This window comes from Saccopteryx bilineata, chromosome 1, assembly GCF_036850765.1.
Source record: "Saccopteryx bilineata isolate mSacBil1 chromosome 1, mSacBil1_pri_phased_curated, whole genome shotgun sequence".
Lineage (NCBI taxonomy): Eukaryota > Metazoa > Chordata > Mammalia > Chiroptera > Emballonuridae > Saccopteryx > Saccopteryx bilineata.
The window spans coordinates 258689215-258704284 of record NC_089490.1 but is presented as its reverse complement, the minus strand read 5'-3'; the positions used below and the strand labels follow the sequence as shown (position 1 = coordinate 258704284).

The 15070-nt window shown below is 37.5% G+C and overlaps 1 protein-coding gene across 2 annotated transcripts in view; it reads right to left on the bottom strand.

The window, feature by feature from the left end:
* The window catches only part of MRPS27 (mitochondrial ribosomal protein S27), a 97450-nt gene that overhangs the window by 81229 nt on the left and 1151 nt on the right, over positions 1 to 15070 (bottom strand). The window contains exon 2 of one of the 2 annotated variants that reach the window (XM_066241534.1): positions 10892 to 10969. In XM_066241534.1, the coding sequence (XP_066097631.1) occupies positions 10892 to 10969 (78 nt within the window). Of the gene's footprint in view, positions 1 to 6190; positions 6391 to 10891; positions 10970 to 15070 lie in introns of those variants that run through there. The other variant, XM_066241541.1, reaches the window with a different exon arrangement.

Genomic DNA, 15070 nt, shown 5'->3' with positions numbered 1-15070 from the left:
GTTCATTGATTGCTTTCTCATATGTGCCTTGACTGTGGGCCTTCAGTAGACCGAGTAACCCCTTGCTTGAGCCAGCGACCTTGGGTCCAAGCTGGTGAGCTTTGCTAAAACCAGGATGAGCCTGTGCTCAAGCTGGCGACCTCAGGGTCTCGAACCTGGATCCTCTGCATCCCAGTCCGACACTCTATCCACTTCGCCACTGCCTGGTCAGGCCATGTCCTCCTTTTTGATGTTGGAAGACTAATCTGTAAATGTCCGTATCGATCGATGTAGAGTTGATCCATTGCGTGTGATGTGACATATTTGTATTTGACATGACGATTCATCAAGGATCAGTACAGTGTGGTGAGAGGCGATTAAGAGACACGTGTGCTCCTCATGGGAGACTTTGAGAGAGAGAGCGATATACCAGGTGTGCAAATGACTTTGTGTACTTCTTACTGAAACATGACACGGCACATATGACATTGTAGACTCACGATTATTTCTTTCAGTGAATATTCAATCATAAACAGGTAAGCACAATTCACGTTTTATTAATTACCTATTTAATAATTTCCAAATACATATAATTTTATTTACAAGTATTTTTCCGAAATTCGAGATTTAAAGTGGAAATCTAACCTCAAACCATATCTATTAATAACGCATTTTGATTAAATAGTTGCATAAAACAGATGTTTTTTAATTAGAAAATGATAAATACACCCAAATATCACTCCAGATGAGTGGTTTTTGATTCATAGTTTTGTTAATTTAGCTTCTGGAAAATTCACCTACCATGATGTATTGTTTTCAGTTCCTAATGTGCTTGCATTGTTCGTGTAACTCTATATTTTATTTTTAATTTTAAATTTCACTTAAGAGATGGAAAAATCAAAAAAGAGAAGATGCCATTTCAACAATAAATTGAAAGAGGAATTTCCATTCCTCATATCAAAGAAAGATACCATTGCTTTCTGCGATATTTGCAGCAGAAAATTTTGTACTGCAGCTGGGGGCAGAGCAGCGATAATGAAACACTTGACCACAAACAAACACAAGCAATCATTAGATGCATCAGCTTCCAGTTGTCAATTAACAAGTCTTTTTAAAACTTCAAATTATTGTGAAGATGGAAAACAGTTGGCTGCAATGGAGGGAACATTTGCATTTCATACCATAATTCACAATCAAAGTTTCATAGTATGGATTGTACAACTAAACTATTGAGAAAGTTTCACAATGCAAAATTTTCACATGCCAGGATAAAATGTGAGGCTATTTTGAAATCAGTATTTAAAAATTACTGTGACAAAAGACTTACAGAGGACTTGGAAACTGCAGCATTTATAATGATTTTATTTGATGCATCAAATCATAATGGGCTTTCAAGTAAAAATTTTAAATTTAGAATCCATTGAAGGCGAAACTTCTGAAATTTTGTCAAACCATCTACACAGAGTAATAAATGAAAACAATTTGAAATCCAAAGTTGTACTAATGGCTGATAATACAAATACAAATTTTGGTGGGTGAAGACGCAAAGGGGTGAATAATGTGTATGTAAAAATTACAAGAGTTACTCCAAAAGAAAATAGTAGGAATGAGTTGTAATGCACATATTTTGTCAAATGTAATCAACACAGCGTCATGTGCCATGCCAATTGATGTAGAAGTAATAATAACTACAATTTATTTGCATTTTAGTTGTTTTACCATTCATGTTGCTACTTCAAAACAATTTTGTGAAGAAGCAAATGTTGAATACAAAAAACTTTTAGGATATTCAAAAGATAGATGGCTTGCTCTAACACCTGCTGTAGAGCGTGTTCTACAATTATTTGAGCCTCTCTGTTCATTTTTTTTTTTTTTTCCATTTTTCTGAAGCTGGAAACAGGGAGAGACAGTCAGACAGACTCCCGCATGCGCCCGACCGGGATCCACCCAGCACGCCCACCAGGGGGCAACGCTCTGCCCACCAGGGGGCGATGCTCTGCCCATCCTGGGAGTCGCCATGTTGCGACCAGAGCCACTCTAGCACCTGAGGCAGAGGCCACAGAGCCATCCCCAGCGCCCGGGCCATCTTTGCTCCAATGGAGCCTTGGTTGCGGGAGGGGAAGAGAGAGACAAGAGAGGAAAGCGTGGCGGAGGGGTGGAGAAGCAAATGGGTGCTTCTCCTGTGTGCCCTGGCCGGGAATCGAACCCAGTCATATTTTTTAAGTTTAGACAAATGTCCTAAAATCCTGGAATCATTTTCAATAATAAAATATCTGAGATATTAATGTATTTTGCACATAATTAAGCATCTATTTTACACAAAATGATTCAAAAGATTGAAGATGAACACATTTCAGCTATGGAAGTTAGTCTTATTTTGAACGACTTTATCCTTCAATATAAATCTCGTTTTGAAGAAAAATTTCTTCCTTTAATTATAAAAAGAAAATTGTCTGACTTAGAGGGAATTAAATCCAGGCATAATAGAAAAGTTTATCAAAGAAGTGCAGAATTTTTACCAGACATGTTTTCAATATATATCAAAGAATGGTCTGAAACAAACATCATGGGAAATAACAGTTTTCAATGTTGTTTTTTTACTTCATCGCAAGTATATTGGACAGATATTGAATTTTGTCTTGAGTTTTTATCTAAAGAAATGCCAGACATCAAAACAGACAACTGTCTCTTTGAAGAAAGTAGAAGACTGAATGTATATTTAAATTCTGAAAAATTAATACAGTGAGAAAATGAACACGTCAAAATTGATAAAAATATGAGTGAAAATATTCAGCCATTTCAAAAATGAACATATTCCATGTGAAAATTTATTTATTCTAGTTCAATTTGCATTGTGCTGCCCTGCAACTAATGCAACAGTTGAAAGAGTTTTTTCAATTGCTAATGATTTTTGGACAAGTGAGAAATGGAGATCGAATGTTGATACTCTAGCTGCAGCACTTGCTGTAAAATTCAATATGAAGAATATTTCTTGTTCAGATATTTCCAATATATTGTTAAATGATGATATATTGACAAAAAATATTCATTCAATAGAAAGTACTCATTTAGATATTTTCTAAATGAGTAATTTTTCCTTATAATTATTATTAAAAATAGGCATATAAACATAATTACAATATAAAATATTACAAATGTCATTATGCATTTATCATATTATAGTGTATTACTGTTGCAATGAATAAAATGTTTCTTTTATTTACGATATTGTTTTCTTCAACTTATTTTTGTCCTTCTTTTCATTGTAAAAAAGTTGGTCACCTTATGTATTCATATACACTTAGAAAACGAGACTGAAGGAGGATGATGTGCACAAGCCAGGTCATCTCTAGATGAGCCAGCAGATGGTAAGTATGAAACCTGGTAAATGAATAGAGGTCACACAGATGCAAATATGGAACTGACAATGTTAATGCAGGCTTTACAAAATCTCCATCAAGCTACAAGCCAAAGGTCTCCACAGCTGAAATGACTTTGCAAAATTAAATCTCAGTTAATGAAGAAATGTAAGAGATGACCATAGTGCTCAGTTTCTAAATGAATGCAAATGTGTCAATGGTATAATGCATTTTGGATCCAGAAAGGGAATTCGTAAAATAAGTAAATTTAAACCAGTAACCAAAACCAAAAGGCATCCCTTACTTTATGATTACTTATAAATTGAAAAATCAGAAATAAAATAATTAAGTCAGTAGGGAACAGGAATCCAATTCAGTTCAAGTCACATGGGCCCTCATCCCTAGCAGATGATCCAAGGAAACTTCTTTCCTGGAACCTAGAGAGCTTCCCAAGCCTGCCCTCCTACCAGATCCATAACCAGCCCCTTGGAATGGTTTTCTCCTAAATCCTTTCACTTTGGGTCCTAGGCTGAAATTCAACAGCTGCTAACTGGCCAATGCTAATAGCTTTCACCCTTTGCCTCCCTAACAAATCTGCCCCATTAGTGGAGGAATTTAGAGGTGATGCTTTACTGAAGTGTTAATTTTAACCAAAGGGGAGCCTAGTACAGAAACAGTCTAAAATTGAAATCATCTGACTTGAGTTGGAAAGCCCAAGAACTCCTAAGTTTCTCTAGACCGCTGTTGTAGAACTAAGGCCCTTTCCATAAAAATATCAGCTACAATAGATTAAATTGCTTAAATCTATGAATTCATGATATTAATAATAAAATACAGCAACAAGAAAACCCACAAAAGCTTCACTGATCATCTATGGAAGATGATAAGGGGTCAATTCATTGAAAACACGCAGGGGAGGCCTCCTGAAAGGCTGCATGGCTCCAGGAACAGTTGGGACCCGGACGCTGGGCTCCACAGGCTGCTGCGGAGGTCTCGGAAGAAGCCGCACTGCCACCTACTGCTCAATCTTCTGCAAGATGTATGCAAACTGTATCTGAGGACAACTCCACTGTTGATGAAAGGAAATTCTTTTATAAATGTTTTCTGGGTGATAAATGAGTAAGAAACGATAGAACTAAAATAGCAACATTTTGCAGCTCCTAATGAAATAATGGATCTAATAAGCAATGATCATGAATGGCCTTTAACACCACAGAGGGACAAACAATGCTGTGTCTTCTAACAAAGGCAAACGCTTCTTATGACGTATTCATGCCAAAAGAAAAACAAAAACAGAAAGACCCTGACTCTGATCAAGCTTTCTTCTCTAATTGCCAGCTTTATAGGGCAAATGAAGGTAGAGGAACATGTTAAAACCATACACCATAAGGATAAAAACAGCAAATTCCTAATATGGGCAGCAACTCTATAGTACAAAAGGCCTATTTTTTTCAACAAATAAATTACAAGAAAGAGAGAAACTTAGAGATTAAAAGATACTTAAGAGACTTCTCAATACATTACAAATACGGACCTTATCCAGATCCCATTTCAAGAAACTTCAAATTAAAAAGAAATTTGTAAGATATTTGGGGGAAATGTGAACATTCGTGGAATATATAATGATGTTAAGGAATTACTAGTTTTTAGATATGAGAATGGTGTTATATATTTTTTTAAATCCTTATCTTTTAGAAGTACATATCCAATTATATATAAAATGATTTGATAACAAGGATTTGTTAAAAAGTAATCTGGTGATGGCGTAGAGTATTGATGAAATACAACGGGCAGGGAACTGGTAACTGCTGAAGCTGCATGACAGCACATGGGGCTCATTACATTATTCTTTCTACTTTCATATGTTTCTATAAAAAAGAAAAAGATTTTAAAAGAGGCAAGAGAAGGGTGGGGGACATAACCAATTGTGCTGTATAGACCTTAAGTGCATCCTGATTCAACCAAACTACTAAAAAATTTATGAGAGTATCAGGGAAATGTGAACAATGACAGAATATTTCATATTTAAACATTATTTTAGGTGTGAGAATGGTATTAAAAATAACTGTATCTTTTAGAAGTACACAATCAAATATTTATGGCTGAAATGACATATTACCTGGGATTTGCCTCAAAATAATCCAAAGGATCAGTATAGGATGGGGGAAAGAGAAGTAGAGAGATTAAGTAGATTGGCCATGGCTGCTAACTGCTGAAGAAGGCAGAAGATGGGTAAAGAGGATTCCTTATACCATGCTACTTTTGTATATCTTTTAGATTTCCCATTAAAAAACATTTAAAAATAACCTATGGTGTTAGAAGTCATGGTAATGGCTACCCGTGAAAAGAAAAGTGGAAGCTGTTATAAGGGCTTCTGGAGAGGCAGGAATGTTCTATACTACACAGGTTTGTTCATTCTGTGATAACTCATCAATCGTTACATTATGATTTGTGCACTTCTCAATATATACTACACTGCAATCAAAAAGTTTTGTTTTTTATTTTTTTTTAGAAAAGCAAGACATCCACTGCTTCAGTGCAAGGGAAGACTCTATGATAGAACTGCAGGTACTACAGCTATCACTGAGCAAACTATTTTTGAGAGGAAAGGCAATATAATACTGTATAGCCTAAAGCAAACCGCGGGATATGAGCTGTTTCCTCGGAAGGGGATAGATAATAGCAGTTGCCTTAGCTGGCTGCAGTGAGCATTAAACGAAATGATGCGTGTGAAATGCTTTGCGCAGAAACCGGCACGCTGCTAGCAGTGAACAGAGGTTGTCTTTCGATTTCTGTCTGCTCCCTAGGTGGCAGTGCAGGTAAAGTGTCAAGACCTCCGTGTAATAAACTACCTTCGTATCAGCTGGACAGGTCCTCATCAGCTCTCCCTCAAGGCTCTATAGAAATCCACCAATGAGACTGAAGAGAGGAGGCGCCAAAGCTGCAAGCTTATCTGCGAGAACGCAAAACGCCTGCTCCATAGTATTCGGCAAAGAGATGAAATCACTTAAGCAGATGGAAGGCGCAGACGCAGACCCACATCTCTTCCCTCTCCGTGGCGTTCCACTCCACCCAACGCCCTCCAATGGGGACGCGCGGAGTAAATGCTTCACATCGTCCCTCCATCCTTCTCCAATCGGCAAGCCCGCACCAGATCACCGCGCCCAATCACATCACTCCACATACTTGAGGGCAGCCCTTCCAGCACACTCACGCGGAGACTTCAGGAAAGGTTCGACTCCAACGATGGGCTCCACGGCAGCATGGAGGCCTCGGAAGAGGCCGCACTGCCACCTACTGCCCGATCTACCGCAGGCTGCATCAGTCGCGCCGCCTGACCACGCCCTACCCTCACTTCTCAGGGCCATCTCAAACCAAATCCTCAGATATGAGTTAAGGAAAACATGTGCTAGCACGTGGAAGCGAATGTTTGTTTTAATCACATTCTATTACACAGAAATGAAACATAAAAATTGTCTCATATAGCCTCCTTTCCTTCGCAGCAGTTTGAGTTGTAAAACCTTATTCACTTTCCACGTTTTAAATATTAGTTAAATCAAGGGGCCTAGGGACTCATGCATTCCACATATATATTTGCACAGCACCTACTGTATGTCAGGCTGAGGCAGGCAGTATCATCATCCCTAATTTATAGGTACAGGAACCGAAGTTAAGAGAGTAGTTTTGGAAATCTGGGGAGTGGGGGTTCACACCTAGATGTCTGTCCCCCAGATGCAGACTCTGCCACATCATACTGCATAACCAACTGCTGTAAGAACACAGGGCGAGGGAAAATCTATTCTGACTGGGCAGGGATTCAGGTGTGCAAAGAGTATTCTGGGCCAGGTAGTACTGAGTAAATGGTAGCTGGTACTGCTTTTCCAAGTATAATAATCTTAACAGACAAGGAGACAACTACTCCTATATACTTATTTGTTGCAGATTATTACATTCATTCTTTGGCAAACAGCTTTTGCTTATTCAGGAATCCATGAAAATGTTCCCCTAGATTTGTCTCAGAGTAACAGGTAGCTGACATAACCCATACCAAGGTGCCATATATAAGTCTCATTTACTAATCTTCCCTTCATATACCCAAGAAAGTGTTAACAATAGCTTTCCTGAAATTCTTTGTTCTCTTCTCTGTACTTCCACAGCACTTTTCTTTTAATTCATATATAGTACATCAGAGCAAGCTTTGCAACATAATGGAGTCCATACTGGTTTCATCACTACAACAGTGGTTTCCAAAGCAGTATGACTGGCCCTAAAGGGCATTTTAGAATATACAGGGGTATTTTTTTTTACTGTTAGAACGACAACAGGGCATTACTGGAACTTAATGGGCAGAATAAAAGAAAATCAGATAACCTGCAATGCCGACACTGTCCAACACATCAAAACATCAGCCCTGTTGGGAGCCAGTTTTCAGTATGGAAAGGAGACACAACTATGGACTAGAGGAAGGCAAGAAAGAACCATGTGTGGATGCACTGGAATTAGAAGTTTCAGTATGGAGTCAATATTTGTAAAATATGTACATGTATGCATATATGCATATCTGTATGTTTATGTGTATATGTATACATATTTTCCTACCTCTATACATTGAATGGCCAAGAAGCAAAAACTCCACAGTGACAAAAGGACATCTAGTATATGGATCTTGGCTTTTAATACCATTCCCTACTAAAAGGAACCAGGATTTCTTGGAGAAATAGATGATTCCAGGGCTAGAGCAGGAAAGGTAAAAGATAAACTTGAAACATTAAGAGTCAACTTCTACTAGCCAAACCTGGGGAAATTTGATCACCCAAATAATGAAGGATGGTAACGAACCATTAAAAGAAAAACCAAAGCCATGGCTGGATGGCTTGGTTGGTTCGAGCATACTCCCTATGCACAGGGGTTGTGGGTTCGATCCCCAGTCAGGGCATGTACAGTAGAGGTTGATGTTTCTGTCTGTCTGTCTCTCTTGCTCCCTTCTTCTCTTTGTAAAATCAGTTAAAAAAAAACTTAAAAAAAAACCCCAAAAAACAAACAAACAAGAGAAGTCCACAATCCAGAAGAAGACCATATTGATAGTGAATAGATAGATATATGTAGTTCAAAGAAAGAAGTAGGACAGAAGGGAAGGCTCTTGCTTATAGTAGGATACTGAATACTAACTAGCTAATGCGGCGGTATTCATGGAGTTGGGAAACCATCATTTTGCAACTGTCATAATAAAGACTGATTCTGGCAAGATGCTTCAATGGATGCTCAATCCAGGGGGAAACTTTTGATAAACAGGATATCTGCATATTAAAATATCTCCCCACAAATTGTCTGTTGGAGAAAGAGAGTAATTCTCCAGTTGAGGAAATGAGACACACTTGACTAGGTGATCAAAGTTAACATCACCAGCGAAGACAGATCGATAACAGGTATTTCAGACGTGCCCTGAGAAGAACACAGTATCACCAATATTCTCATGAGAAAGCATATCTTCCATTTAATTATAAGGAAATCTCAGAAATACCCCAAAAGAAGAATATCCTATTTTAAAAAGGGGCTGGCTTCTTTAAAAATGTCAGGTACAATACATTAAGCATGCAGGATAAAAAGCTATAATATATGCAAAAACTCTCAAGAGGTTAAAAAAAAGTGTGCATACAGAGAATGAGAAGCAAAAACAAATGGGTCAAAATGATGACAATACGTAAATCTGGGCTAGGGGTATCAGATACTCTGTACTATTCTTATAACTGTTTATATATTTCAAATTATTTCCAAATAAAAAGTTAAAAATATTTAGTCCACATATCATGCAATGTTTGACATGGCAGATATTCACACTATTAAAAATAAATCTAGGCCCTGGCCGGTAGGCTCAGTGGTAGAGCGTCGGCCTGGCGTGCAGAAGTCCCGGGTTCGATTCCCGGCCAGGGCACACAGGAGAAGCGCCCATCTGCTTCTCCACCCCTCCCCCTCTCCTTCCTCTCTGTCTCTCTCTTCCCCTCCCGCAGCCAGGCTCCATTGGAGCAAAGATGGTCTGGGTGCTGGGGATGGCTCCTTGGCCTCTGCCCCAGGCGCTAGAGTGGCTCTGGAGTGGCTCTGGTCCCAACAGAGCGACGCCCCAGAGGGGCAGAGCATCACCCCCTGGTGGGCAGAGCATCGCCCCCTGGTGGGCGTGCCGGGTGGATCCTGGTCGGGCGCATGCGGGAGTCTGTCTGACTGTCTCTCCCCGTTTCCAGCTTCAGAAAAAAAAAAAAAAAATCTAAACCTACATATATTTATATTTAACAAAACTAACTCCATTTTACACATAAAAACAAAGAACTTTGGGGGGCATAATTTGAAAGTAAGCTGAATTTTCCATAAAGCAACTACTAGGTGAAATGAGGAAAGATAGCACTTGATTTATTCAGAAATTTACCAAGAATTGTTCACCATTTTTTGAATAAAACTGTCACTTATGATAATGCCATGATAATACCGAATGGTATTTGACTTTGCTAGTACACCACAGCTGTACCCATCTGCATTTCTATATGCTGTTCACAGTGATTCTACATTTCAGTGCAAACATGTAGTTACTAATCTTCAGATTCTCCACAGCTCTGTTTTGGCTAGACCCTGCCCACCCACGCAATTCCAGGTCTCAAACCAACTCTGCTCTTGCAATCACATTATCAAGGGAGAAAATGATGAGTTCTTCAAAGACTCCTTGCCTACCCCCTGATGTTCCCAATGTAGCTGTTATAGGTAGCTATAAAAGAATCCTGCCCGCTCCCCAACCAAGTTATGGGAAGAATCCATAAACACAGGAGGATTCTCTTCTTACTTAACATAAGCCCCCCAAAAAAGCACAGAAATAAACCTGGGGAAAAATACTAGATCAGCAATGGAACTGATCCAAAAATTACATCATTTCCATAAAACTATCACCAATCATTTGACTTTATCATAATGATGTTATAAATAAAATACATATATATAGCATGTACATTTCTATAAACTGCTCAGTGATTTCTTTTAGGGCTTGTTATTTTATAAAAAAAAGACTGCTATCTGTGTAATATAACATAGAGAACAGGAGCCTATAATTAGGAGCCTACTGCCTGAGATGTTAGCCAATTATTTTCCTTAAATGGTTTATATGAGATTATTAATACTGCTTTCAAATCTATCACCTGGCAATAAAACAGAGAGTCATAAAGCTTTCTGAAGACCACATGTTAAGAAATGACAATAAAAAAAGATGAAAGTAAAAATATATTTTTCTTTGTAGATAATGTAAAACAGAGAGAGGCTGCAGGGCAGCTAGCTATACAATAAAAATGGACAAAAACAAAAAAAGAATTGTTTACATAATTTAGGAAAATCACTCATCAACACAAAAATGATTTTACTAAGTATAAATCATGTGTGAAACAAAAATCTAATTCTTTTTAAGCCTAAAATGTACTCATCTGAATTGAATTAGCATAAAAGCATCATTTCATATATACATATGAATATATATGACCATAAACATATGGAATGACTGAAAATGATACATAGGCACCTACCGAGGTGACAATCTTCTTTTTCTCTTGCTTCCCATTTGTGGCTATCCACATATGCTGCAGAAAGCAGACATCTTTTACCTGAGGAAAAAGACAACTATCTCAACATGCATGGTTTCACAACAGGTTCAGTTTATGTATGTTATATTAAACATATCTTTGTGATATGTTCTGTTTACTAGGTTATTTAAAGATTCTAACATGATACTGTAACCAACTTTGCACAGTTAACAATTCAGCTCCAGACAAAATGTATTCATCCTCTAACAAGTAGAAGATAACGAAAACTGAAATTTCTACAACACTATGAGTAAAAATGCTGGTAATTTTGTTCTTATAACTTTAGGACTAGAAGCCATTTGTTTCCACTAAACTGTAGCCTAAGTGAGTCCTAGAACTCCTTGGAACTGAAAACACCTATTGAATTATTGCTTAACTCATTAATTAAATACTTCATAACCATTAGTTGCTCCTCAAAATATTTCCATCTAACTTAGATCAGCTATTTACCCTTGTGTCACAAAAAGCAAACAATAACATCTTACCCAGCAAACCAGCACCCTAGTGCTAAATAAGAGAAACCTAATAAGTCAAATTTGAGGTAACTCACAGGATGGCATAGCTGTATTCCCAGCGCCTGGCACAATGACTGGCATATGACAGTGGTCAATAAACATGAGCTCAAAGAATGAGAAAGAATGAATAGCAACTTAATCAAATTAAAACATTTTGTGCTTGAAGAACACTATCCAGAAAGTGAAAGGAAAGCCCAGAGGATGAGAGATAACATTTATAAATCATTCATCTGATAAGGGACTTGTATCCTGAATACATAAATAACTCTTACTACTCATAATTTAAAAAGACAAATAATCCAACTAAAAACAGGCAGAAGATTTGAACAAATATTTCTTTTTAAAAAGTATGCACACACACGCAAACATACAAAGACATGCAAGTGGCGAGCAAGTAAATGGAAAGATGTTTAGTATTGCTATTAGGGAAATGCAAAATACATTGAAATGCCACATCCCACCCACTAGGATGACTATAATCAAAAGGACGGATCATAACAGCCATTGATGTAAATGTAGAGAAACTGGCACCTTCATTTTACCTTCAGGTGAAAATGTAAAATAGTGCTATCATTTTAGAAAAGTTTGGCAGTTCCTTAAAATATAAACGTGAAGTTGCCACACAACCTAGCAATTCCACTCCTTGGTATACACCCAAGAGAAATAAAATCATGTATCCATAAAAAAATTTGTATGAAAATGTTTATAGCAATATTATTCATAATAGCCAAAAAGTAGAAAAATGCAAATATCCATCAACTAATGAATAGGTAAATAAAATGTGTATATTCTTACAATAGGATATTATTTGACAATAAAAATAAATGAAATGCTGATACGTGCTACAACATGGATGGATCTCTAAAACATTATGCTGAGTGAAAAAGAAGCCAGTCTCGCCGAAGTGTGGTGGCGAAGTGTGGTGGTGCAGTCAACCTGGAATGCTGAGGTTGCAGGTTCAAAACACCAGGCTTGTCCAGTCAAGGTACTTATGGGAAGCAATGTGTTGAGGCTGCTCCCTCCCTCCACCCGCCTCTCTCTCTCTAAAATTAATAAATAAAAACTTAAAATAAAAAAGAAGAAAAAAAAGCCAGTCACAAAAGACTAAATATTATAGAAGGCAAATCTGTAGAGACAAAAAGCTCATTAGTGGTTGCCTAGATCTGGAGGGTAGGGGGTCAGGAAAGTTTAGGGGATATTGGGGAGTAACTGTTAATGAGTTTGCATTCTTTCTTTTCTTTGAGGTAGTGAAAATGTCCTAATTTGACTGTGATGATATCTGGATGAGGAAGTCGGGAAGTCAGTGTAATGTCCCAATTATAAGGAGTGATATAAAGGACCTGACTTGCCACTGCTTACTCACTGTGAAGATATTTGAGACAGGAGACCATCACCCAAGGGATGCAGGTCATCTTTAAAAGACAAAAAAGGCAAGGAAACAGATTCTCCCTTAGAGATTCTCAAAGGAAACACATCCCTTTCAACACTTTGATTTTAGGGCAGTAAGAACCTGTGTAGGGCTTTTGACCTGTAGAACCATAATATAATAAATCTGTGTTGTTTAAGTCTCCAAATTTGTGGTAATTCGGTAACGTGTTTACCCTTAAGCCAGTCTATTTTTTTTTTTTTTGTCCTACTTATTTATGCCACTCAGTTGACACCTGTATGTGCCCTGACCAGGGATTGGGGCCAGTCTATTTTTGACGCATATTCTCTAACTTAACTATCCACTATAAGAAGATATATTTTCTCAATTTAATTCTGAAAAGATAACTCCAATTTCAAAGTTTAATAAAAACAGATTGGCTCTATCCTTAATAACTTAAGACAGACAGACATTCCATTTCCTGTAAGCCTCTATAAGCAGGATGTTAATCTTTCTGAGATACTTTATAAATCACACCATTTAAAGTTCTTTCCATCTCTGTATAATACAGTGGTACCTTGAGATATGAACAGACGAACATACGAATTTTTTTGAGATTCAAGCTGTGACTCGGTCCGTATTTTTGTTCGAGATCCGAGTGAAATTCCGAGATACAAGTCGTGATTCGAGAAGCTGCCGCTAGTTGGCGCGTTGATGCACAGGTCCAGTATCAGCAGTTTGATATAGGAGTTGACTGACTTACGAGCTCGGTTACAGAACGAATTAAATTCGTATCTCAAGGTACCACTGTAGTTGGAAAGTCTGTATATTAACAATGGAATCAAAGCATTTCTATAAAGCCAGGCAGTCCATTAAATTGGGTAGACAATGGCAAAATGGAAAACCTAGATCAGTTTCTCAAACCTTAATGTGCACATAAATCTTGATAAAATGCAGATTCTGGTTCAGTAGGTCTGAAGTGGAAACAGATTCTGCATTTCAAACAAGTTTCCAGATGATGATGACGGCACTGCCTCTGAGACCACATGGAAGTAGCAAGGGGATAGAACGGTATTAGCCTCACAGGTTTAGGTCTCTGAGCCTATATAGTCCCCCAAGAGTATATATAAACTCTACTTGAACCACTTACCCTTCAACCAGTCAGCTTTTCAAGGAACCATATTTTCTAACTTAACTATCTACCATAAAAAGAAATATTTTCTGCATTTAATTCTGAAAAGATGCCTCAAAGGACTAGAATTTGGCTCTATCCATATCCTTACTCATTTTATACTTATTCTGGACTTTAGTCAAATGTCTCCAAGCATGTTTCCTGTCCAAATGGAAGCAGTGTGATTGTGGATTCAGATAGGATTTATAGTTACAAAGTCTTAAGTTTGAATCCTTGCCTTGCTAATAAATGCTATGAAAATGTGGGCAAGTTATACCAGGTCTTGAGCCTCTTTCTTTACATGTAAAACTGGGAAATAATGCCTACCTTAAATACATACACAGTATTAAGTGCCTAACATCCCCTGTGTATTAGGTGCCCAATAAGTTTCCTTCCCTCTAGCCTCTTCATATAGTGAAGTCACTTTTTGGTTCATCTCAGTAAATTTTCCTTTCACTCTTTTGATCATTCGGGTTCCCCTTCTCCATTATGATGTAATTACAGATAATCAATAGAAGCACCAAAGTGTTTCAAATAATGATTTGCCATGAGTTTGTACAAAATAAAGTATTTTTTGTCTCTTATCCTTCAATGGTTCAGATGTTTTGATGATTCAAAGTCAAGCTCCTTATCAACATTTTCCAATCCATAATGATCCATAATGCACTATTCTACTTATCTATATTACTTGCCTTACAAGTCTCCATTTCCTTATTTTCAAGATTCCTTTCATCTATGGTCTAACCCAGTGCTTGTTTAATATATCTTCCTATAATGAGGTAAATGTTTAATTCTGAGCTAAGACAATAGCAACTAGCCACAGGTGTCTACTGAACACTTAAAATGGCTAAAAACCTGAATTTTAAATTTTATTTAATTTTCACTAATTTAAATAGCCATGTGGCAGCCAGCAGCTACCGCAATGGAATAGCATAGGTGTATAAACTACAAGTTCACCAGTTGAAACTAAGACCACAGTGCTAACCGGAAAGTGTTTACTTCTCTCAATTCACCCTTACCTAATCTCCATTCCTTGTTAAAATGATGCCCCTAAACATTCTAAGCAACCA